General features: G+C 46.0%; 1 protein-coding gene and 1 long non-coding RNA gene across 3 annotated transcripts in view; both read left to right on the top strand.

The window, feature by feature from the left end:
• Positions 1–11,332, top strand: part of LOC135516936 (lysophosphatidic acid receptor 1-like) — a 57,711-nt gene extending 46,379 nt beyond the window's left edge. For both annotated transcript variants that reach the window (XM_064941002.1, XM_064941003.1), the window contains exon 3: positions 10,856–11,332. In XM_064941002.1, the coding sequence (XP_064797074.1) occupies positions 10,856–11,163 (308 nt within the window). In that variant the 3' untranslated portion in view covers positions 11,164–11,332. The remainder of the gene's footprint in view (positions 1–10,855) is intronic.
• A 9,262-nt stretch (positions 11,333–20,594) lies between these two features.
• On the top strand, positions 20,595–22,156 carry LOC135516935 (uncharacterized). Its single transcript, XR_010451988.1, has 2 exons — positions 20,595–20,644; positions 20,718–22,156. It is a non-coding gene; the product is annotated as an uncharacterized LOC135516935 (long non-coding RNA).
• Positions 22,157–24,289: the final 2,133 nt, after the last annotated feature.

The following is a 24,289-nucleotide window of genomic DNA, read 5'->3' as shown; positions in this document are numbered from 1 at the left end:
GTGTTTGTCTCTGTTCATCCCTGCCATCTGGTATAAATTAGTCCTCATCATGTTCCCACAACTTCCCAGGTCTCAGTAACTAGGAGGGAGAAGTGTTCTCACACAGCCTCTCTCCCCTTTCATACAGCCTCTCTCCCCTTTCATACAGCCTCTCCCCCTCTCATACAGCCATTCTCCTATCATACAGCATCTCTCATACAGTTTCTCTCCTCTCTCATACAGCCTCTCTCCTCTCTCATACAGCCTCTCTCCTCTCTCCCCATTCACAACCTACAGCTGTATACTACACCGGCTCTGATGATTGTCAGATGTGGCAGGGCTTGCAAACTATTATAAAACGTATATATAAAAAGAGAAACCCAGACTCGAGTTGCCCAGTGATGCAAGCCTACCAGACGGGCTAAATGCCTTTTTATGCTTGCTTCGATGCAAGCAACACTGAAGCATGCATGAGAGCACCAGCTGTTACGGACAATTGTCTGATCACGCTCTCCATAGCTGATGTGAGAAAGACCTTTTTAAAGAGGTCAACGTTCACAAGGCCGCAGGGCCAGACGGATTACCAGGATGTGTACTCAGAGCATGCGCTAACCAACTGGCAAGTGTCTTCACTGACATTTTCAACCTCTCCCTGACCGAGTCTGTAATACCTACATGTTTTAAGCAGACCACCATAGTCCCTATGTCTAAGAAAGCGAAGGTAACCTGCCTAAATGACTAACGTCCCGTAGCACTCATGCCAGTAGCCATGAAATGCTTTCTTGGGCTGCTCATGGCTCACATCAACACCATTATCCCTGAAACCCTAGACCCACTCCAATTCGCATACCGCCCCAACAGATCCACAGATAACACAATCTCAATCGTACTCCACTGCCCTTTCCCACCTGGACAAAAGGAACACCGATGTGAGAATGCTATTCATTGACTACAGCTCAGCGTTCAACACCATAGTGCCCTCAAAACTGATCACTAAGCTAAGGACCCTGTGACTAAACACCTTCTGCAACTGGAACCTGGACTTCCTGACGGACTGCCCCCCAGGTGGTAAGGGTAGGCAACACACGTCTGCCACGCTGATCCTCAACACAGGGGTCCCTCAGGGGTGCGTGCTCAGTCCCCTCTTGTACTCCCTGTTCACCCACGACTGCATGGCCAAACACGACTCCAACACCATCATTAAGTTTGCTGACGACACAACGGTGATAGGCCTGATCACCAACAACAATGAGGCAGCCTTTAGGGAGGAGGACAGGACAACAACGTCTCCCTCAACGTGAGCAATACAAATGAGCTGATCATGGACTACAGGAACAGGCAGGCCGAACAGGCCTCCATTCACATCGACGGGGCTGTAGAGGAGCGGGTCGAGAGTTTCAAGTTCCTTGGTGTCCACATCACCAACGATCTATCATGGTCCAAACACACCAAGACAGTTGTGAAGAGGGCACAACAATGCCTTTTCCTTTGGCATGGGTCTCCAGATCCTCAAAGTTATACAGCTGCACCATCGAGAGCATCCTGACTGGTTGCACTACTACCTGGTACGGCAACTGCTCATCATCTTACTGTAAGGCGATATGAAGGGTGCAAGCTGGGGGCAAGCTTCCTGCCATCCAAGCTTCCTGCCATCCAAGCTTCCTGCCTTCCAAGCTTCCTGTCATCCAAGGCAGTCACCCCAGTCATAGACTGTTCTCTCTGCTACCGCATGACAAGCGGTACTGGAGCGCCAAGTCTAGGTCCAAAAGGCTCCTTAATAGCTTCTACCCCCAAGCCATAAGACTGATGAACAATTAGTAAAATGGCCACCTTGACTATTTACATTGACACCCCTCCCCCCTTTGTTTTTACACTGCTGCTACTCGCTGCTTATTATCTATATATTGTCACTTGACACACCCCTACCTATATGTACAAATTAACTACCCTACCTACATGTACAAATGAACTAATATTTTCTCAACTCTAATTCCTGAACTGCATTGTTGGTTAAGGGCTTGTAATTATGCATTTCATGGTATTTACCTGTTGTATTCAGTGCATGTGACACATAACATTACATTTGACAGATGTCTCTCTCCTCATTCACAATTCACAGCTGTCAATTCAATTGGTTTTATTGGCATGGGAAATATACTGTATGTTTACATTGCCAAAGCAAGTGAAATAGATAATAAACAATATAAAATGCACAGTAAACATTACACTCAAAGTTCCCCCCAAAAAATAGATATTTCAGATGTCATTGTTTCTCTCTCATTCCATTCACAACCAACAGCTGTCTTCTCTCTCTCTCTCTCTCTGTCTCTCTCTCTGTCTGTCCTGGTCTTGTCTTGTCTGGTCTGGTCTAGTCTGGTCCTGTCTTGTCTGGTCTTGTCGGTTGGGAGAACCTAAATGTTATTTTGGGTTCCAGGTAGAACATGTGAGTCACTTGCTCTTCTCTTACAGCTTGTTTAACTCCTGAGAGCCTCTCTCTGAATATCTGAGACATGAGGTGTACAGCCAGACCCGCTGAGCAGAACATAAAGCAGAGAGAAAAGCTTTAACAAAACATCTGCTCTCTTACAAAGTCTGAATATTGTTATTTTTTTAACACAGATTTTCAGCTGAATGTCATCGTAGAGCGTAAATCTTCATGCATCTTTGTCTTTGGGTATAATCAGAATGTTATGTTGATAAAAGCAGAATTGTAGCTATATGTGTAAATGATGTTGCTGTGATGGTCAAGAACGTGTTGTCTTTAGTTGGAGATAAGAGGAGGATCATTTTGTGTCAGAGGAACCAAGGAGAGGCCTTGACCTTAACAGAGAACTACTAACTATATATGCGTCCTATTTGGGACACACCTACTCATCCCAGGGTTTTTTATTTATCTTTACTATTTTATACATTGTAGAATAATAGTGAAGACGTCAAAACTATGAAATAACACATGGAACTATGTAGTAACCAAAAAAGAGTTAAACAAATCATAATATATTTTAAATTTGACATTCTTCAAAGTAGCCACCCTTTGCCTTGATGACAGCTTTGCATTCTCTCAACCAGCTTCATGAGGTAGTCGACTAGAATGCATTTTAATTAACAGGTGTGCCTTGTTAAAAGTTAATTTTAGGTGCCCAAAGTAAACTGCCTGCTACTCAGGCACAGAAGCTAGGATATACATATAATTGGTAGTAGTTTCTAAAACTGTTAAAATAATGTCTGAGTATAACAGAACTGATATGGAAGGTGAAAACCCAAGTTTCTTTTGTTGTTGAGGTGTCTGCCCATTCAAATGCTTTTCCCATTCAAATGGGAAAATCAAAGGAATATCTCTCAGATTACAGTTCCTAGGGCTTCCTCAGGATGTCAACAGTCTTTAGAAAGGGTTTCAGGCTTGTTTTGAAAAATGAACCAGAATTTGTAGTGTTTCAAGGTCGCTCTCGTTTTGACTGTCGTCTTGTGGTGTGTGTGGGATAAAGGCGGCCACTTCGTTATTTATCTCCGGTAATAAACATACTATTCTCCGTCTTAAATTTGATTGTTTATTTACATATTAGGGTACCTGAGGATTGATTAGAAACGTTATTTGACTTGTTTGGATGAAGTTTATTGGTAACTTTTGGGATTCCTTTGTCTGCATTTTGAACGAGGGGAACAGGTGGATTACTGAATCAAGTGCGCCAACTAAACTGACTTTTTTGGGATCTAAAGAAGGACTTTATCGAACAAAACGACCATTTATGTAGCTGGGACCCTTTCCCAGCACTCCACCTTTCCCAAAGAGCTTAATGCGTTTTAAGCTAATCAGTTGTGTTGTGACAAAGTAGGGGTGGTATAACAGGGCTCTACGCTAACTTTCTCCCCAAGGAGTACATGTGCTCCTAAATGAAAAAAATGTAGGAGCACAGTGAAAAATGTAACAGGGACACACATCTGTGGAACAGCACAATCCACCAAAATCACACATTGACCCATGACCCATGCCTATTAGACGCAAAGGATATCAGTTGTCCAGATGGTTTTGTATGTTGTCTGTCTGGCACGCTTAGAGGCCAGCCAGCGGTCCACGGCAGGAGTGGGATCCAACTCCCCTCCAGGCTGATCTTCATCAGGTCTTCGTTGGTGGAGATCACAAGGCAGCTTCTTGTCAAATTCTTAATCCGGTTCTGCACAGAAAAGCCTCGCTCTCACTTGGCAGCTGAAATGGGCAGAACCTGCATAAGCTGCACCAACTCCAGTATGTTCTAGGGAAAAGATGATATCTTTCAATTTCATTTAAACTCTTACCATTAACTTATCAAACCAACCATAGGATAGCACTCAGGACTGTTAGTCGACCTTGTAATCGTGCCTGTAGGGATCCTTTGTCAACATGGCCTCCCACAGGCCACTGTAGGACTTGTCCTTGAAATTGTGGCTGACCAGGATTTTCAGCCCCTGCCACTCATCCTGAATTGCAGCCATGTTGCACCCTGATCTGCAGGATTGAACAGAGCAAGTGAGTTTGCAAAATATGCTAACATAACATTGTCTCATATGGCAATGCAGTGTCAAATAAATTCTTACCTCTAGAGGCTCCTTGAAATGTCTCATCAGTTCTGCCACACCATCATCGCCGAAGGTGAGGAGGCTTGGCCTGGTCATGTGTCAGAGTTTAGCACTCTGAAAGACTCCACTGGGGTCTGGACACCCTCATCCTTTAGCAAACCACCAAACATGGTTTTGAGGTCATCCACGCCACCTTCTGAATGGTCAGTAGTGCCAGTCAGAACAGAATCTTCCCAAAAAATTCACAATCTCCCCCGTCTCTTGTGCCAACAGAAAACAATAATTATGTGGTATTTACCATTCCAGCACTTAGCGCATGCACACACTAAATCATAGAGAATTTATTAGTTACAAACCTATGTGGCATACAGTGGATTGGGATTATATGCCCCCCTGCCTCTCTCTGCAGGTGGGCAATCACTCCCCCACGGTGGCCCATGTTCACGATCTGCCCCAAAGGAGATGCACCTCTTCAACCATGACCCTTCATCCTCCTCTGGGCAAACAGCACAACATGTGGCCTTGGTGGCATCCAAAATGCCTCGAATGACAACATAAAAAAAAAAATTATACAAAAGTTTTTCTGACAAACTAAATTAAATTATCCACAAATATGAATAACGGTTAAACTTTACACAAGACTAAAGCATATAAAGAAGAACAATTTACCAATGGCATGAGAGTGCTCAAGGGTCTGTTGTCCGACCATGTGTTTGACTGGCTTCCCATCCTCCAACAAACGCAGGTAGACAATCTCTCGTTCGGTGTTGGATATACAATGGGTCAAAAAAGTATTTAGTCAGCCACCAATTGTGCATGTTCTCCCACTTAAAATATGAGAGAGGCCTGTAATTTTCATCATAGGTACACTTCAACAATGACAGACAAAATGAGGAAAAAAATCCATAAAATCACATTGTAGGATTTTTAATGAATTTATTTGCAATTTATGGTGGAAAATAAGTATGCATGTAAAAACAGATGCTATTCTGTTGTAGCTTACACCCTAATTTACATCCAGGTTTTTGTGTTGTGCCGCCATCGGTTGAGACACAGCATGCTCTTGACTACAGGGTGGGTGTCATTTCAATCATAGAAACACAATTCATAGAATGGACCTATGCCTTCAATACACTGTAATTTACCTGGTGCACCATTGAAATTAAATAGAATATCAAATTTGTAATTACTACCACGAAGATGGCGTCCTGTCCACCCACCATCAAATGCCAACTTTAAATGGTCATGTCCAATGTTCCCTCTAACGTTTTGGGGAAATGAGCAAATTGTAGGTTTTGTGAGAGGGAACTTGAACGTTGTGAGAATTGTGTGCAACTTCCGGTGAGCGTTCCGGAGGCTGTACCCTTAGTTTCAGTAGCCAATAGGCTGTACCCTTAGTTTCAGTAGCCAATAGGCTGTACCCTTAGTTTCAGTAGCCAATAGGTTGTACCCCTAGTTTCAGTAGCCAAAAGGCTGTACCCTTAGTTTCAGTAGCCAATAGGTTGTACCCTTACAGTTTCAGTAGCCAATAGGTTGTACCCTTAGTTTCAGTAGCCAATAGGCTGTACCCTTAGTTTCAGTAGCCAATAGGCTGTACCCTTAGTTTCAGTAGCCAATAGGTTGTAACCTTAGTTTCAGTAGCCAATAAGCTGTACCCTTAGTTTCAGTAGCCAATAGCCTGTACCCCTAGTTTCAGTAGCCAATAGGTTGTACCCTTACAGTTTCAGTAGCCAATAGATTGTACCCTTACAGTTTCAGTAGCCAATAGGCTGTATGTACCCTTACAGTCTTAGACAGTAGCCAATAGGCTGAACCCTGACAGTTTTAGACAGTAGCCAATATGCTGAACCCTGACAGTTTTAGATTGCCAATAACTGAACCCTGACAGTTTTAGACAGTAGCCAATAGGCTGCCCTGACAGTTTTAGACAGTAGCCAATAGCCTGAACCCTGACAGTTTTAGATAGTAGCCAATAGGCTGAACCCTGACAGTTTTAGACAGTAGCCAATAGGCTGAACCCTGACAGTTTTAGACAGTAGCCAATAGGCTGTGACAGTTTTAGACAGTAGCCAATAGGCTGACCCTGAGTTTAGACAGTAGCCAATAGGCTGAACCCTGACAGTTTTAGACAGTAGCCAATGAACCCTGACAGTTTTAGACAGTAGCCAATAGGCTGTGCCCTGACAGTTTTAGACAGTAGCCAATAGGCTGCGCCCTGACAGTTTTAGACAGTAGCCAATAGGCTGTGCCCTGACAGTTTTAGACAGTAGCCAATAGGCTGAACCCTGACAGTTTTAGACAGTAGCCAATAGGCTGAACCCTGACAGTTTTAGACAGTAGCCAATATGCTGAACCCTGACAGTTTTAGACAGTAGCCAATAGGCTGCGCCCTGACAGTTTTAGACAGTAGCCAATAGGCTGTGCCCTGACAGTTTTAGACAGTAGCCAATAGGCTGAACCCTGACAGTTTTAGATAGTAGCCAATATGCTGAACCCTGACAGTTTTAGACAGTAGCCAATAGGCTGCGCCCTGACAGTTTTAGACACAGTTTTAGCCAATAGGCTGTGCCCTGACAGTTTTAGACAGTAGCCAATAGGCTGAACCCCTGACAGTTTTAGACAGTAGCCAATAGGCCCTGACAGTTTTAGACACCAATAGGCTGACAGTTTTAGACAGTAGCCAATAGGCTGCGCCCTGACAGTTTTAGACAGTAGCCAATAGGCTGAACCCTTACAGTTTTAGACAGTAGCCAATAGGCTGCGCCCTGACAGTTTTAGACAGTAGCCAATAGGCTGCGCCCTGACAGTTTTAGACAGTAGCCAATAGGCTGAACCCTGACAGTTTTAGACAGTAGCCAATATGCTGAACCCTGACAGGTTTAGACAATAGCCAATAGGTTGTTGTGGATATTGGAGCATAACGTCGGCCTACCAACAAAACCAATGGAGTAAAGCACATAACATTTTCACACGGAAACAGCTTTTGATTTCTATGATAGTCTATATGAGGTGTTAAATACAGGCCTACAGTAGTCTATATGAGGTGTTCAATTCAGGCCTACAGTAGTCTATATGAGGTGTTGAATACAGGCCTACAGTAGTCTATATGAGGTGTTCAGGTCTATAGTAGTCTATATGAGGTATACAGGCCTACAGTAGTCTGTATGAGGTGTTGAATACAGGCCTACAGTAGTCTATATGAGGTATACAGGCCTACAGTAGTCTGTATGAGGTGTTGAATACAGGCCTACAGTAGTCTATATGAGGTGTTGAATACAGGCCTACAGTAGTCTGTATGAGGTGTTGAATACAGGCCTACAGTAGTCTGTATGAGGTGTTGAATACAGGCCTACAGTAGTCTATATGAGGTATACAGGCCTACAGTAGTCTGTATGAGGTGTTGAATACAGGCCTACAGTAGTCTGTATGAGGTGTTGAATACAGGCCTACAGTAGAGGTTTTTGTGCTCTTGTAGGAAACAGTAACTCCCCATCTATAATTGGGCTATTAACTGAATCTTTACTGATCTGAAAAGCATTTTCACTTTGCGGATGATTGAAAGACCGTTGCGCTCTGGCTCTGCCTGCAACAAAATCATACTCAATCTAGCAAAGTTACATTTGTTTTGGTTTGTTGCATTCAAATGGGGCTGATATAATGTTGTTGGTTCTATCATAGAAAGAAACAACGTGGCTCTAATACACCACAAACTAATGGGGCGTATCGCATGCGTCTCCAAGCGGCCCGTGTAGAGGGCACATTGTTAGAATAAACATGATCTATGTTTCAATAGGTTTCCTATGGACTATTGACAGTATAATTTAAAACAACATATATTCCATTCCCAATCAAATCAAATCAAATTTTATTTGTCACGTACACATGGTTAGCAGATTGTTAGCAGATTGCTTGTGCTTCTAGTTCCGACAATGCAGTAATAACCAACAAGTAATCTAACTAACAATTCCTAAACTACTGTCTTATACACAGTGTAAGGGGATAAAGAATATGTACATAACGATATATGAATGAGTGATGGTACAGAGCAGCATAGGCAAGATACAGTAGATGGTATCGAGTACAGTATATACATATGAGATGAGTATGTAAACAAAGTGGCATAGTTAAAGTGACTAGTGATACATGTATTACATAAGGATGCAGTCGATGATATAGAGTACAGTATATACGTATGCATATGAGAGGAATAATGTAGGGTAAGTAACATTATATAAGGTAGCATTGTTTAAAGTGGCTAGTGATATATTTACATCATTTCCCATCAATTCCCATTATTAAAGTGGCTGGAGTTGAGTCAGTGTCAGTGTGTTGGCAGCAGCCACTCAATGTTAGTGGTTGCTGTTTAACAGTCTGATGGCCTTGAGATAGAAGCTGTTTTTCAGTCTCTCGGTCCCAGCTTTGATGCACCTGTACTGACCTCCCTTCTGGATGATAGCGGGGTGAACAGGCAGTGGCTCGGGTGGTTGATGTCCTTGATGATCTTTATGGCCTTCCTGTAACATCGGGTGGTGTAGGTGTCCTGGAGGGCAGGTAGTTTGCCCCCGGTGATGCGTTGTGCAGACCTCACTACCCTCTGGAGAGCCTTACGGTTGAGGGCGGAGCAGTTGCCGTACCAGGCGGTGATACAGCCCGCCAGGATGCTCTCGATTGTGCATCTGTAGAAGTTTGTGAGTGCTTTTGGTGACAAGCCGAATTTCTTCAGCCTCCTGAGGTTGAAGAGGCACTGCTACGCCTTCTTCACGATGCTGTCTGTGTGAGTGGACCAATTCAGTTTGTCTGTGATGTGTATGCCGAGGAACTTAAAACTTGCTACTCTCTCCACTACTGTTCCATCGATGTGGATAGGGGGGTGTTCCCTCTGCTGTTTCCTGAAGTCCACAATCATCTCCTTAGTTTTGTTGACGTTGAGTGTGAGGTTATTGTCCTGACACCACACTCCGAGGGCCCTCACCTCCTCCCTGTAGGCCGTCTCGTCGTTGTTGGTAATCAAGCCTACCACTGTTGTGTCGTCCGCAAACTTGATGATTGAGTTGGAGGCGTGCGTTGCCGCGCAGTCGTGGGTGAACAGGGAGTACAGGAGAGGGCTCAGAACGCACCCTTGTGGGGCCCCAGTGTTGAGGATCAGCGGGGTGGAGATGTTGTTGCCTACCCTCACCACCTGGGGCGGCCCGTCAGGAAGTCCAGTACCCAGTTGCACAGGGCGGGGTCGAGACCCAGGGTCTCGAGCTTGATGACGAGCTTGGAGGGTACTATGGTGTTGAATGCCGAGCTGTAGTCGATGAACAGCATTCTCACATAGGTATTCCTCTTGTCCAGATGGGTTAGGGCAGTGTGCAGTGTGGTTGAGATTGCATCGTCTGTGGACCTATTTGGGCGGTAAGCAAATTGGAGTGGGTCTAGGGTGTCAGGTAGGGTGGAGGTGATATGGTCCTTGACTAGTCTCTCAAAGCACTTCATGATGACGGAAGTGAGTGCTACGGGGCGGTAGTCGTTTAGCTCAGTTACCTTAGCTTTCTTGGGAACAGGAACAATGGTGGCCCTCTTGAAGCATGTGGGAACAGCAGACTGGTATAGGGATTGATTGAATATGTCCGTAAACACACCAGCCAGCTGGTCTGCGCATGCTCTGAGGGCGCGGCTGGGGATGCCGTCTGGGCCTGCAGCCTTGCGAGGGTTAACACGTTTAAATGTTTTACTCACCTCGGCTGCAGTGAAGGAGAGACCGCATGTTGACCGCAGGTCAACATTCTCTGTGTTGACCTTCAACTATTTTTTGTGGTACCGTTTGTAAGTTAATTTTAGTAACTGTCAGCCAAAATATGACACCCCCTATATTCAAGTGCACGTTGTGCCTCAACTGATGGCAAACACCTCTAATGTAAAATAAGGTCCAAGCTACAACATATATGCAACACAACATTTAGATAATTTCTTAACCTTAAAAGTTAAAACTAAATGTTTCTCAAAAAATGATAAAACAGTTTGATAATCCCTGCTTGTAAACTTTTAAAAATAGAGATCCATTTCAGTCGTTGATATTTTCCAGTGACGAAGACCAATGTTTCATGGTAAGGTATGTAGAAGAGGTCAACTTTGAGCACATCTCCTGAATGTTTTGCCATTCAGGTCCAAAAATCACTTCCTGACCACTTCTACAATGGAAAAACGTGTATGGTTTCATTCAAATCAAAAGGGCTGCTGTCAAAATAACCAGTCATCTCCTTCTGGTGGTCAGATTAACTGAACAGTCTCATTCTCTAACTGAATAGTCTTACTTTCTCACTTTTCTCTTCTCCTCCAGGTGCGTTCATCGTGTGCTGGACGCCAGGCCTGGTTCTCATCCTCCTCGATGTGTTCTGTGCCAACTGTAACGTCCTTGACTTTGAGAAGTTCTTCCTGCTTCTGGCTGAGTTTAACTCCGCCATGAACCCCATCATCTACAGCTACCGGGACAAGGAGATGAGCGCCACCTTCAAGCAGATCCTGTGCTGTCAGCGCCAGGAGAACGTTAACGGGACGGCAGCCGAGGGCTCCGACCGCTCAGCGTCCTCCATCAATCACACTGTGCTGAGTGGAGCGAAACAAAACAATGATCACTCAGTGGTGTGAGGAGAGGGGCTGGAGACAGAAGGAGAGGGGCTGGAGACAGAAGGAGAGGGGCTGGAGACAGAAGGAGAGGGGCTGGAGACAGAAGGAGAGGGGCTGGAGACAGAAGGAGAGGGGCTGGAGACAGAAGGAGAGGGGCTGGAGACAGAAGGAGAGGGGCTGGAGACAGAAGGAGAGGGGCTGGAGACAGAAGGAGGGGCTGGAGACAGGGAGAGGGGCTGGAGACAGAAGGAGAGGGGCTGGAGACAGAAGGAGAGGGGCTGGAGACAGAAGGAGGAGAGGGAGAGGGGCTGGAGACAGGAGGAGAGGGGCTGGAGACAGAAGGAGAGGGGCTGGAGACAGAAGGAGAGGGGCTGGAGACAGAAGGAGAGGGGCTGGAGACAGAAGGAGAGGGGCTGGAGACAGAAGGAGAGGGGCTGGAGACAGAAGGAGAGGGGCTGGAGACAGAAGGAGAGGAGAGGGGCTGGGGCTGGAGACAGGAGGGGGCTGAGACAGGAGGAGAGGAGAGGGGCTGGGGCTGGAGACGAGAGGAGAGGAGAGGGGCTGGAGCTAGGAGGAGAGGAGAGGAGAAGAACTGGGGCTGGAGACAGGAGGAGAGGAGAAGGGCCGGAGCTAGCAGAAGAGGAGCTGGAGACAGGAGGAGAGGACTGGGGCTAGAGACCAGAGGAGAGGGGGCTGCAGTGTGGAGCCCAGCCCAGGGGTGGCCAGGAGATGGGTGGGGGGACGAGGGCAGGCTGGGGCCAGGGAGGTGGGTGGCCAGGAGATGGACAATTGGACCTACTATAATTGACCGGGGTGTTGCCATGGAGACGGGTCGGAACAGAGGGCAGATTCATTGCAAGACTCTTATTGGTTGTTAGTTATTTGTTTTCTATTTTGTTAAAGTGTTGACACCACATGAACTATTTAAAGACTTTAATGTATGATGATGTGAAGGACTTACCTGCAGAAGCTCTCTGTATCCCCCCTCTCTCTGACTAAACTTCTTAACTATCATTATAAACACATTACCATCACAATAGGAAGAAGGGTCTGACTAAATGGCTGAACAGCTGTTACCCAGGTCTTTTGGGCCTTCATTGTGACCACACGACTTAGATACTTGTTACTGTCTGGTTTCTGTTGTTGAGCCAGACCAAAGGGGGCCAACCAAGTCGTTAGTCTGCCAAGACCTGGGCTGTGTCCCAAATTGGTCCTGGTCTAAAGTAGTGCACTACAAAGGGAATAGGGTTCCATTGGGTCCTGGTCTAAAGTAGTGCACTACAAAGGGAATAGGGTTCCATTGGGTCATGGTCTAAAGTAGTGCACTACAAAGGGAATAGGGTTCCATTGGGGACATAGACATGTACATAATTGTAACTTTCTGTTGCCAAGTATGTTGATCCATTAACTGAAATCTTGGTGACCTGTTTTACCCAACTCTCGTTTTGGCCAGATTCCACCCCAAAGTCTGTCGTTGTCAAACACCACTGATCATAAAGCGTGTGCATTCCAGATGTGTTAATGTCAGACATTCAGGTTAACACTCTGTCCTGGACAATGACCGTAGGCAAGGGAGTATCTCCATCTGCAGTTATGGTCTATAGATGAATTGCTTACAGGAGGTGTATTGATGGCATTAATGCAATTGATGGGCACCTCTAATACAGCTGACCTGAGTGATATCACCTCTAATACAGCTGACCTGAGTGATATCACCTCTAATACAGCTAACCTGAATGATATCACCTCTAATACAGCTGGCCTGAGTGATATCACTTCTAATACAGCTAACCTGAGTGATATCACCTCTAATACAGCTGACCTGAGTGATATCACCTCTAATACAGCTGACCTGAGTGATATCACCTCTAATACAGCTAACCTGATATCACCTCTAATACAGCTGACCTGAGTGATATCACCTCTAATACAGCTGACCTGAGTGATATCACCTCTAATACAGCTAACCTGAGTGATATCACCTCTAATACAGCTGACCTGAGTGATATCACCTCTAATACAGCTGACCTGAGTGATATCACCTCTAATACAGCTGGCCTGAGTGATATCACCTCTAATACAGCTAACCTGAGTGATATCACCTCTAATACAGCTGACCTGAGTGATATCACCTCTAATACAGCTAACCTGAGTGATATCACCTCTAATACAGCTGACCTGAGTGATATCACCTCTAATACAGCTGGCCTGAGTGATATCACCTCTAATACAGCTAACCTGAGTGATATCACTTCTAATACTAATACATCACCTCTAATACAGCTGACCTGAGTGATATCACCTCTAATACAGCTAACCTGAGTAATATCACCTCTAATACAGCTGACCTGAGTGATATCACTTCTAATACAGCTAACCTGAGTGATATCACCTCTAATACAGCTAACCTGAGTGATATCACCTCTAATACAGCTAACCTGAGTGATATCACCTCTAATACAGCTGACCTGAGTGATATCACCTCTAATACAGCTGACCTGAGGGCCAGTTTGTTGGTGCCGTCATGCAACTACCTTTCACTCATTGTCATGCCAAATACAGGGATCTGCCAAAATCTAGGAAAACCCAATATACAGGGTAGGTTGCACCAACATGGAGGAACTCATAAGCCTTCATTTAACCCAGTTTCATCTTCATCTTGTTGCACCAAACTTTAAATCTATTTTTAAATTAATCCTAGTTCAAATTAATCCTTCCTCTAATCATAAGTTTTAGTTTTCACTTTAAACCTAGAGTAATTTTAAGCTTGAATATCAACTTAGATTGAAGATTAATTTTGAACTGCCATTTGAGACCAGAACGACAGAGTTCCTCAGAGAACATTACGAGACAGGTTGTATCCTGTTGAGTTTTTTTATGATAATGATGAGTTTTCAAGGAGATGCCGCTTCTCCAAGGAATCTGTAATGCAACTGGAAAGAAAGATTGAACCAGGCGTGGGAACGACGGTAACGAGGATGTACTCCTACTATTTCAGCTCCTGATGGCTCTACGGTTCTATGGAACTGGGTGTTTCCAGATGGTGGATGGATGTGGACCTTTCTGGACTCCACAAGTCAACTGTCTACAGGATTGTAGTCAGTGTCCAGTGCTTTTGCCGGCCTGAATAATGAGTACATCAGGTTCAGTCCTACAGAGGAAACAGCAGCTAGATTTTTACAGGAAAGCTAGATTCCCAGGTGTACTATGGGCAATCGACTGGACACACATTCCTATTCCCAACCCTGGTAGTGAGAATGGAGAACTATTCCGTAATCAGAAGGATTACTGCTCCGTCAACATACAGGCTGTCTGTGATGTCAAAGGTCAGCTCACCAACATCCTACTCCTCCGTCAACGTACAGGCTGTCTGTGATGTCAAAGGTCAGCTCACCAACATCCTACTCCTCCGTCTGTGATGTCAAAGGTCAGCTCAGGCTGTCTGTGATGTCAAAGGTCAGCTCACCAACATCCTACTCCTCCGTCAACATACAGGCTGTCTGTGATGTCAAAGGTCAGCTCACCAACATCCTACTCCTCCGTCAACATACAGGCTGTCTGTGATGTCAAAGGTCAGCTCACCAACATCCTACTCCTCCGTCAACATACAGGCTGTCTGTGATGTCAGGCTGTCTGTGATGTCAAAAGGTCAGCTCACCAACATCCTACTCCTCCGTCAACATACAGGCTGTCTGTGATGTCAAAGGTCAGCTCACCAGCTCCGCTGTCTGTGATGTCAAAGGTCAGCTCACCAACATCCTACTCCTCCGTCAACATACAGGCTGTCTGTGATGTCAAAGGTCAGCTCACCAACATCCTACTGCTCCGTCAACATACAGGCTGTCTGTGATGTCAAAGGTCAGCTCACCAACATCCTACTGCTCCGTCAACCTGCAGGCTGTCTGTGATGTCAAAGGTCAGCTCACCAACATCCTACTCCTCCGTCAACATACAGGCTGTCTGTGATGTCTCAGCTCACCAACATCCTACTCCCATCAACCTGCAGGCTGTCTGTGATGTCAAAGTCAACTCACCACCATCATCCTACTGCTCCATCAACCTGCAGGCTGTCTGTGATGTCAAAGGTCAGCTCACCAACATCCTACTGCTCCATCAACCTGCAGGCTGTCTGTGATGTCAAAGGTCAGCTCACCAACATCCTACTGCTCCGTCAACCTGCAGGCTGTCTCTGATGTCAAAGGTCAGCTCACCAACATCCTACTCCTCCGTCAACCTGCAGGCTGTCTGTGATGTCAAAGGTCAGCTCACCAACATCCTACTCCTCTGTCAACCTGCAGGCTGTCTGTGATGTCAAAGGTCAGCTCACCAACATCCTACTGCTCCATCAACCTGCAGGCTGTCTGTGATGTCAAAGGTCAGCTCACCACCAACATCCTACTGCTCCATCAACCTGCAGGCTGTCTGTGATGTCAAAGGTCAGCTCACCAACATCCTACTGCTCCGTCAACCTGCAGGCTGTCTGTGATGTCAAAGGTCAGCTCACCAACATCCTACTCCTCCGTCAACATACAGGCTGTCTGTGATGTCAAAGGTCAGCTCACCAACATCCTACTGCTCCGTCATGTCAAAGGTCAGCTCACCAACATCCTACTGCTCCGCAACCTGGGCTGTCTGTGATGTCAAAGGTCAGCTCACCAACATCCTACTGCTCCACAACCTGCAGGCTGTCTGTGATGTCAAAGGTCAGCTCATCCTACTGTCAAAGGTCAGCTCCTATCAACCTGCAGGCTGTCTGTGATGTCAAAGGTCAGCTCACCAACATCCTACTGCTCCGTCAACCTGCAGGCTGTCTGTGATGTCAAAGGTCAGCTCACCAACATCCTACTGCTCTGTCAACCTGCAGGCTGTCTGTGATGTCAAAGGTCAGCTCACCAACATCCTACTGCTCCGTCAACCTGCAGGCTGTCTGTGATGTCAAAGGTCAGCTCACCAACATCCTACTGCTCCGTCAGGCTGTCTGTGATGTCATCCTATGTCAAAGGTCAGCTCACCAACATCCTACTGTGCAGGCTGTCTGTGATGTCAAAGGTCAGCTCACCTACTGCTCCATCAACCTCCTGTCTGTGATGTCAAAGGTCAGCTCACCACCAACATCCTACTGCTCAACCTGCAGGCTGTCTGTGATGTCAAAGGTCAGCTCACCAACATCCTACTGCTCCGTCAACCTGCAGGCTGTCAGGCAGGCTGTCTGTGATGTCAAAGGTCAGCTCACCAACATCCTACTGCTCCGTCAACCTGCAGGCTGTCTGTGATGTCAAAGGTCAGCTCACCAACATCCTACTGCTCCGTCAACCTGCAGGCTGTCTGTGATGTCAAAGGTCAGCTCACCAACATCCTACTGCTCTGTCAACCTACAGGCTGTCTGTGATGTCAAAGGTCAGCTCACCAACATCCTACTGCTCCGTCAACCTGCAGGCTGTCTGTGATGTCAAAGGTCAGCTCACCAACATCCTACTGCTCCGTCAACATGCAGGCTGTCTGTGATGTCAAAGGTCAGCTCACCAACATCCTACTGCTCCGTCAACATGCAGGCTGTCTGTGATGTCAAAGGTCATCTCACCAACATCCTACTGCTCCGTCAACATGCAGGCTGTCTGTGATGTCAAAGGTCAGCTCACCACCAACATCCTACTGCTCCATCAACCTGCAGGCTGTCTGTGATGTCAAAGGTCAGCTCACCACCAACATCCTACTGCTCCATCAACCTGCAGGCTGTCTGTGATGTCAAAGGTCAGCTCACCAACATCCTAGCTAGACGGCCAGGATCCACCCATGACAGCAGATACTTTGACAATAGTCGTCTGTGTGCAATGCTGGAAAGGGGAGCATATGAATGCCCCTTACTAGGTAACAATGGATATTCTTGTCATGGGAACCTTATGACTCCCCTTTTAAACCCCCAGACACCTGAAGAGAGACAATCCACCACCTCATATCCTGACGAGATCTCATAGAGAGAGAACACACCACCTCTCATATCCTGACAAGAGATCTCATAGAGAGTTTTTGTAGTATGGAAGATTCCCTCCCCTACAGGTGGTGCTCTGCATGTAGATGGACACTACACTGACAATCACTGGCAGTTCTGTCTAACTTCAGCAAGAGACAATGAGACGAGCTACCTGAGGAGGATGAGGAGGACCTACCTGAGGAGGATGAGGAGGATGAGGAGGACCTACCTGAGGAGGATGAGGAGGACCTACCTGAGGAGGATGAGGAGGACCTACCTGAGGAGGATGAGGAGGACCTACCTGAGGAGGATGAGGAGGACCTACCTGAGGAGGATGAGGAGGACCTACCTGAGGAGGATGAGGAGGACCTACCTGAGGAGGATGAGGAGGACCTACCTGAGGAGGATGAGGAGGAGGATGAGGAGGATGAGGAGGACCTACCTGATGAGGATGGACCTACCTGAGGAGGATGAGGAGGACCTACCTGAGGAGGATGAGGAGGACCTACCTGAGGAGGATGAGGAGGACCTACCTGAGGAGGATGAGGAGGACCTACCTGAGGAGGATGAGGAGGACCTACCTGAGGAGGACCTACCTGAGGAGGATGAGGAGGATGAGGAGGACCTACCTGAGGAGGATGAGGAGGACCTACCTGAGGAGGATGAGGAGGACCTACCTGAGGAGGATGAGGAGGACCTACCTGAGGAGGATGAGGAGGACCTACCTGAGGAGGATGAGGAGGACCTACCTGAGGAGGATGAGGAGGACCTACCTGTGGAGGATGAGGAGGACCTACCTGAGGAGGACGAGGAGAATGAAGAAGATGGCCAGGTGCAACATGCTGTTGATGTGAATGCGGTGAGGAGAACCTTGATTGAGAACCATTTTTGCAGCCTAAAGTGTGTGTGTAGTGTAACATGTAAAAAGCAATATTATATTTTGACTGACATGTGCAATTCTTAATAAGACTATCTGTATTAAAATGTATTATTAAGTCATTGTTATTCTCTATCATAAAGGGGGGAACTGGAAGCACCAGAACATGAGCGGGGGCACCACATTGCTTGGGAAAGCATTGTTTGAATAAATAACAAGATTAGTATTCTTTCCACATTTATTTCCCTGACGGCGTTTCTGTTTCTGAATTCGCAGGAGCTCTTTTTTGTAAACTCAGAATCTCAGTCTGCGGAATATTTTTCTCTCCCTCCAGCGCCAAAACATCAATATGAGCTGTTTTCGTCTCGGGTTCTGGGGTGCGTTCAATTGGCCCGGCTAGTTCAAGATCCAGGCATTGCTGTTTCTCCACGACAACAGGGTGTCAGCTCAACTAAGAGAATCAACTCATTATTAGAACGTACCTTCCCATTTTGTAATTGAATTAGAGCTCATGATACACCTTGGTAGAATGATGACGTTATGCAACATGCTGTAACTGGGCTGAGAACAGTAACGTTCTAGTGAAATACTATTAGCGTTAGTTTCAGTGGTGGAAAAAGTCATTTCATACTGTTGTAAAAGTAAAGATATCTTAATAGAAAATAACTCAAGTAAAAGTCAGCCAGGAAAAATACTACTTGAGTAAAAAGTCAAAAGTATTTGGTTTTAAATGTTCTTAAGTATCAAAAATAAAAGTATGAATTATTTAATATTCCTTACATTAAGAAATCCAGATGGCACAGTTTTATTACATTGACAGTTTCCCAGTGTCACACTCCAACATTCAGACATCATTTACAAATGAAACATGTGTTTAGTGAGTCTGCCAGATCGGATGACCAGGGGATGTTCTCTCGATAAGTGTCCGAATTGGACCAGGTTCCTGTCCTGCTAAGTATTCCAGAAAATGTATGGAGTAAAACGTTTTTGTTTTTTAAAGTATTTTCTTTAGGAATGTAGTGAAGTAAAAATAAAAGTTGTCCAATATATAAATAGTAAAGTACAGATACCCAAAAAACCGACTTAAGTAGTACTTTAAGGTATTTTAACTGAAGTACTTTACACCACTGGGTAGTTTTGACATGCGTTGTAGTCATTGATGTTAACCAGTTATTCATGCTTACTAAATATTGGTGGGACTAGTTGTCCGTTGTCATCATAGGGTTAACTGTTCGGGTATCATCACATATGTCCTGAGAGAGAGACTCTGGTCTGACATATCTTCCGCCTCTCATCTGCTGCATTATGTTTGGCTTTCACTTTGAAGTTTTTCCCAGCAGCCTTCATCTGATTTGTGTCCCTCTCCTCTTTCATGTCCATCATTTAAATCTGTCGCATAAAACAGCCCAGGTGTCGTCTTTCATCCTCCAGTACGTTACTAAATTCCTCCATCAGCTCAGTACGTTACTAAAACTAAGTTTACATACACCTGAGCCAAATACATCTAAACTTAGTTTTTCACAATTCCTGACATTTAATCCTAGTAAAAATCACTTTATTTTAAGAACATGAAATGTCAGAATAATAGTAGAGAGAATGTGGGTCAGAAGTTTACATACAGTCAATTAGTATTTGGTAGCATTGCCTTTAAATTGTTTAACTTGGGTCAAACATTTTGGGTAGCCTTCCACAAGCTTCCCACAATAAGTTGGGTGAATTTTGGCCCATTCCTCCTGACAGAGCTGGTGTAACCGAGTCAGGTTTGCAAGGCCTCCTTGCTTGTACACACTTTTTCAGCTCTGCCCACAAATGTTCTATAGGATTGAGGTCAGGGCTTTGTGATGGACACTCCAGGTCAGGGCTTTGTGATGGACACTCCACTCCAGGTCAGGGCTTTGTGATGGACACTCCAGGTCAGGGCTTTGTGATGGACACTCCAGGACAGGGCTTTGTGATGGACACTCCAGGACAGGGCTTTGTGATGGACACTCCAGGTCAGGGCTTTGTGATGGACACTCCACTCCAGGTCAGGGCTTTGTGATGGACACTCCAGGTCAGGGCTTTGTGATGGACACTCCACTCCAGGTCAGGGCTTTGTGATGGACACTCCACTCCAGGTCAGGGCTTTGTGATGGACACTCCAGGTCAGGGCTTTGTGATGGACACTCCACTCCAGGTCAGGGCTTTGTGATGGACACTCCAGGACAGGGCTTTGTGATGGACACTCCACTCCAGGTCAGGGCTTTGTGATGGACACTCCACTCCAGGTCAGGGCTTTGTGATGGACACTCCAGGTCAGGGCTTTGTGATGGACACTCCACTCCAGGTCAGGGCTTTGTGATGGACACTCCAGGTCAGGGCTTTGTGATGGACACTCCAGGTCAGGGCTTTGTGATGGACACTCCAGGTCAGGGCTTTGTGATGGACACTCCACTCCAGGTCAGGGCTTTGTGATGGACACTCCACTCCAGGTCAGGGCTTTGTGATGGACACTCCACTCCAGGTCAGGGCTTTGTGATGGACACTCCACTCCAGGTCAGGGCTTTGTGAATGGACAGGGCTTTGTGATCCAGGTCAGGGCTTTGTGATGGACACTCCAGGACAGGGCTTTGTGATGGACACTCCAGGTCAGGGCTTTGTGATGGACACTCCAGGTCAGGGCTTTGTGATGGACACTCCAGGTCCAGGTCATGGGGTCAGGGCTTTGTGATGGACACTCCACTCCAGGTCAGGGCTTTGTGATGGACACTCCACTCCAGGTCAGGGCTTTGTGATGGACACTCCAGGACAGGGCTTTGTGATGGACACTCCAGGACAGGGCTTTGTGATGGACACTCCACTCCAGGACAGGGCTTTGTGATGGACACTCCACTCCAGGTCAGGGCTTTGTGATGGACACTCCACTCCAGGTCAGGGCTTTGTGATGGACACTCCACTCCAGGTCAGGGCTTTATGGTGGACACTCCACACTCTGATGCCTATCAGAAGCTTCTAAAGCCATGACATCATTTTCTGGAATTTTCCAAGCTGTTTAAAGGCACAGTCAACTTAGTGTATGTAAACTTCTGATCCACTGGAATTGTGATACAGTGAATTATAAGTGAAATAATATGTTTGGAAAGAATAGGACAAATTACTTGTCATGCACAAAGTAGATGTCCTAACCGACTTACCAAAACTATAGTTTGTTAAGAAGAAATTTGTGGAGTGGTTGAAAAATAATTTGTATTGACTCCAATCTGAGTGTATGTAAACTTATGACTTCAACTGTATATGCTGTGTATAGAGCCCCACATTGGAGGTGTGATAATACCCATACAACCTAGCGGTGAAACAGGGAAATCGTTCCAGTCTATTTTCCACCATTCATTCTTCCCATTGGGAATTGTTAGAAACACTTAAAATAAGGTCTGTGTTTCATGTAGGCTTACCCTGGCGTGACATTTTATTAACCTGTAAATCTCTCTTGGACAAGATGACTTTTATCAATATATTTGGCTCTATTTACTCTCAGATTTGAAAACACTAATTAGCATCAAAGTAGAGATCGTGAAAAACTACAAATACCTGCATGTTCCTGCACGTCATCTCAAGCTGACACCTTTACTAACAGGTATTATGGAAATGTAAAACTTGCACAAGACAGTTCACAGAATTGCAGGAAATAAAACAGATGTTTTTTTCTCTCCAACGTCAAGAGGGGGGGGCACTAAAATATTTTGCAGTGAAGTAGTGGGGCCCCCAAACGGCTACTGCCGGCCCTGGAGATCTGGATACAATGCAGCTAGATAATAAACAAATGAAGCAGCTGGAAGAAATACTCACGGCCATGATAGAAACCAAACGTGAGTTGGCTTGGGGGTGTGGTTTGACGTCCTTGCCACCACCAAGACACACCCATCTATCAGAACCTTGCCTGCAGCTGTTTCCTCCCCACTCATTCACAACAAACAAACCTCCTGTAGATTCAGTTCAATAACTACAGGCAGATGTATGGTGAGATGCCAGAGGAAGCTTTGACTAGGTCAGTAGTCTACAGAGTAATATGAGAAGAATGCAATTGTTGAATTTATGTAGATATTCTAAACTAAGTGTTTTGATAACTTTCAATTGTAGTAACAGCTCCATGTAGAATAAACAACCCTTTACATAAAACCATAGAAGAAGTGTTCTGGTTATATAACAATGTGCATCTTTCATTGTCATTCCCAGCCGATACGAATACTGCTTCCTGTCTGCTGGCAATGGGGTTACCATAGTAACATGTTTCTCCCTCCTCATATACTGACACCTGATCCTGGTCCAGAATACACAGCGTTTCTCCCTCCCCATATTGACTGATCCTGGTCCAGAATACACAGGGTTTCTCCCCCCCATATTGACTGATCCTGGTCCAGAATACACAGGGTTTCTCCCTCCCCATATTGACTGATCCTGGTCCAGATATTGACTCCCTCCCCATATTGACTGATCCTGGTCCAGAATACACAGGGTTTCTCCCTCCCCATATTGACTCTCCAGAATACACTCCCCCCCATATTGACTGATCCTGGTCCAGAATACACAGGGTTTCTCCCTCCCCATATTGACTGATCCTGGTCCAGAATACACAGGGTTTCTCACTCCTCCCCATATTGACTGATCCTGGTCCAGAATACACAGGGTTTCTCCCTCCTCATATTGACTGATCCTGGTCCAGATTACACAGGGTTTCTCCCTCATCCTTGGTCCATATTGACTGATCCTGGTCCAGAATACACAGGGTTTCTCCCTCATATTGACTGATCCTGGACCAGAATACACAGGTTTCTCCCTCCCCATATTGACTGATCCTGGTTCAGAATACACAGGGTTTCTCCCTCCCCATATTGACTGATCCTGGTCCAGAATACACAGGGTTTCTCCCTCCCCATATTGACTGATCCTGGTCCAGAATACACAGGGTTTCTCCCTCCCCATATTGACTGATCCTGGTTCAGAATACACAGGCTTTCTCCTCTCCATATTGACTGATCCTGGTCCAGAATACACAGGGTTTCTCCCTCCCCATATTGACTGATCCTGGTCCAGAATACACAGGGTTTCTCCCTGCCCATATTGACTGATCCTGGTCCAGAATACACAGGGTTTCTCCCTCCCCATATTGACTGATCCTGGTCCAGAATACACAGGGATTCTCCATCCCCATATTGACTGATCCTGGTTCAGAATACACAGGTCCAGAATTTCTCCTCTCCATATTGACTGATCCTGGTCCAGAATACACAGGGTTTCTCCCCCATATTGACTGATCCTGGTCCAGAATACACAGGGTTTCTCCCTCCCCATATTGACTGATCCTGGTCCAGAATACACAGGGTTTCTCCCTCCTCATATTGACTGATCCTGGACAGAATACACAGGGTTTCTCCCTCCCATATTGACTGATCCTGGTTCAGAATACACAGGGTTTCTCCCTCCCCATATTGACTGATCCTGGTCCAGAATACACAGGGTTTCTCCCTCCCCATATTGACTGATCCTGGTCAGAATACACAGGGTTTCTCCCTCCCCATATTGACTGATCCTGGTCCAGAATACACCGGGTTTCTGCCTCTCCATATTGACTGATCCTGGTCCAGAATACACAGGGTTTCTCCCTTCCCATATTGACTGATCCTGGTCCAGAATACATATTGACTGATCCTGGTCCAGGTTTCTCCCTCCCCCTGGTATTGACTGATCCTGGTTCAGAATACACAGGGTTTCTCCCTCCCCATATTGACCTGATCCTGGTCCATACCTGATTCTGGTCCAGAATACACAGGGTTTCTCCCTCCCCATATTGACTGATCCTTGTCCAGAATACACAGGGTTTCTCCCTCCCCATATTGACTGATCCTGGTCCAGAATACACAGGGATTCCCTCCCTCCCCATATTGACTGATCCTGGTTCAGAATACACAGGGTTTCTCCCTTCCCATATTGACTGATCCTGGTCCAGAATACACAGGGTTTCTCCCCCATATTGACTGATCCTGGTTCAGAATACACCGGGTTTCTGCCTCTCCATATTGACTGATCCTGGTCCAGAATACACAGGGTTTCTCCCTCCCCATATTGACTGATCCTGGTCCAGAATACACAGGGTTTCTCCCTCCCCATATTGACTGATCCTGGTTCAGACTGATACACCAGGGGGTTTCTCCCTCCCATATTGACTGATCCTGGTCCAGAATACACAGGGTTTCTCCTCCCCATATTGACTGATCCTGATCCTTGTCCAGAATACACAGGGTTTCTCCTCCCCATATTGACTG

The sequence above is a fragment of the Oncorhynchus masou genome, chromosome 28, assembly GCF_036934945.1.
Source record: "Oncorhynchus masou masou isolate Uvic2021 chromosome 28, UVic_Omas_1.1, whole genome shotgun sequence".
NCBI lineage: Eukaryota > Metazoa > Chordata > Actinopteri > Salmoniformes > Salmonidae > Oncorhynchus > Oncorhynchus masou.
Note: the sequence above shows the minus strand (reverse complement) of the source record. Positions and strands in the feature narration are given on the sequence as shown.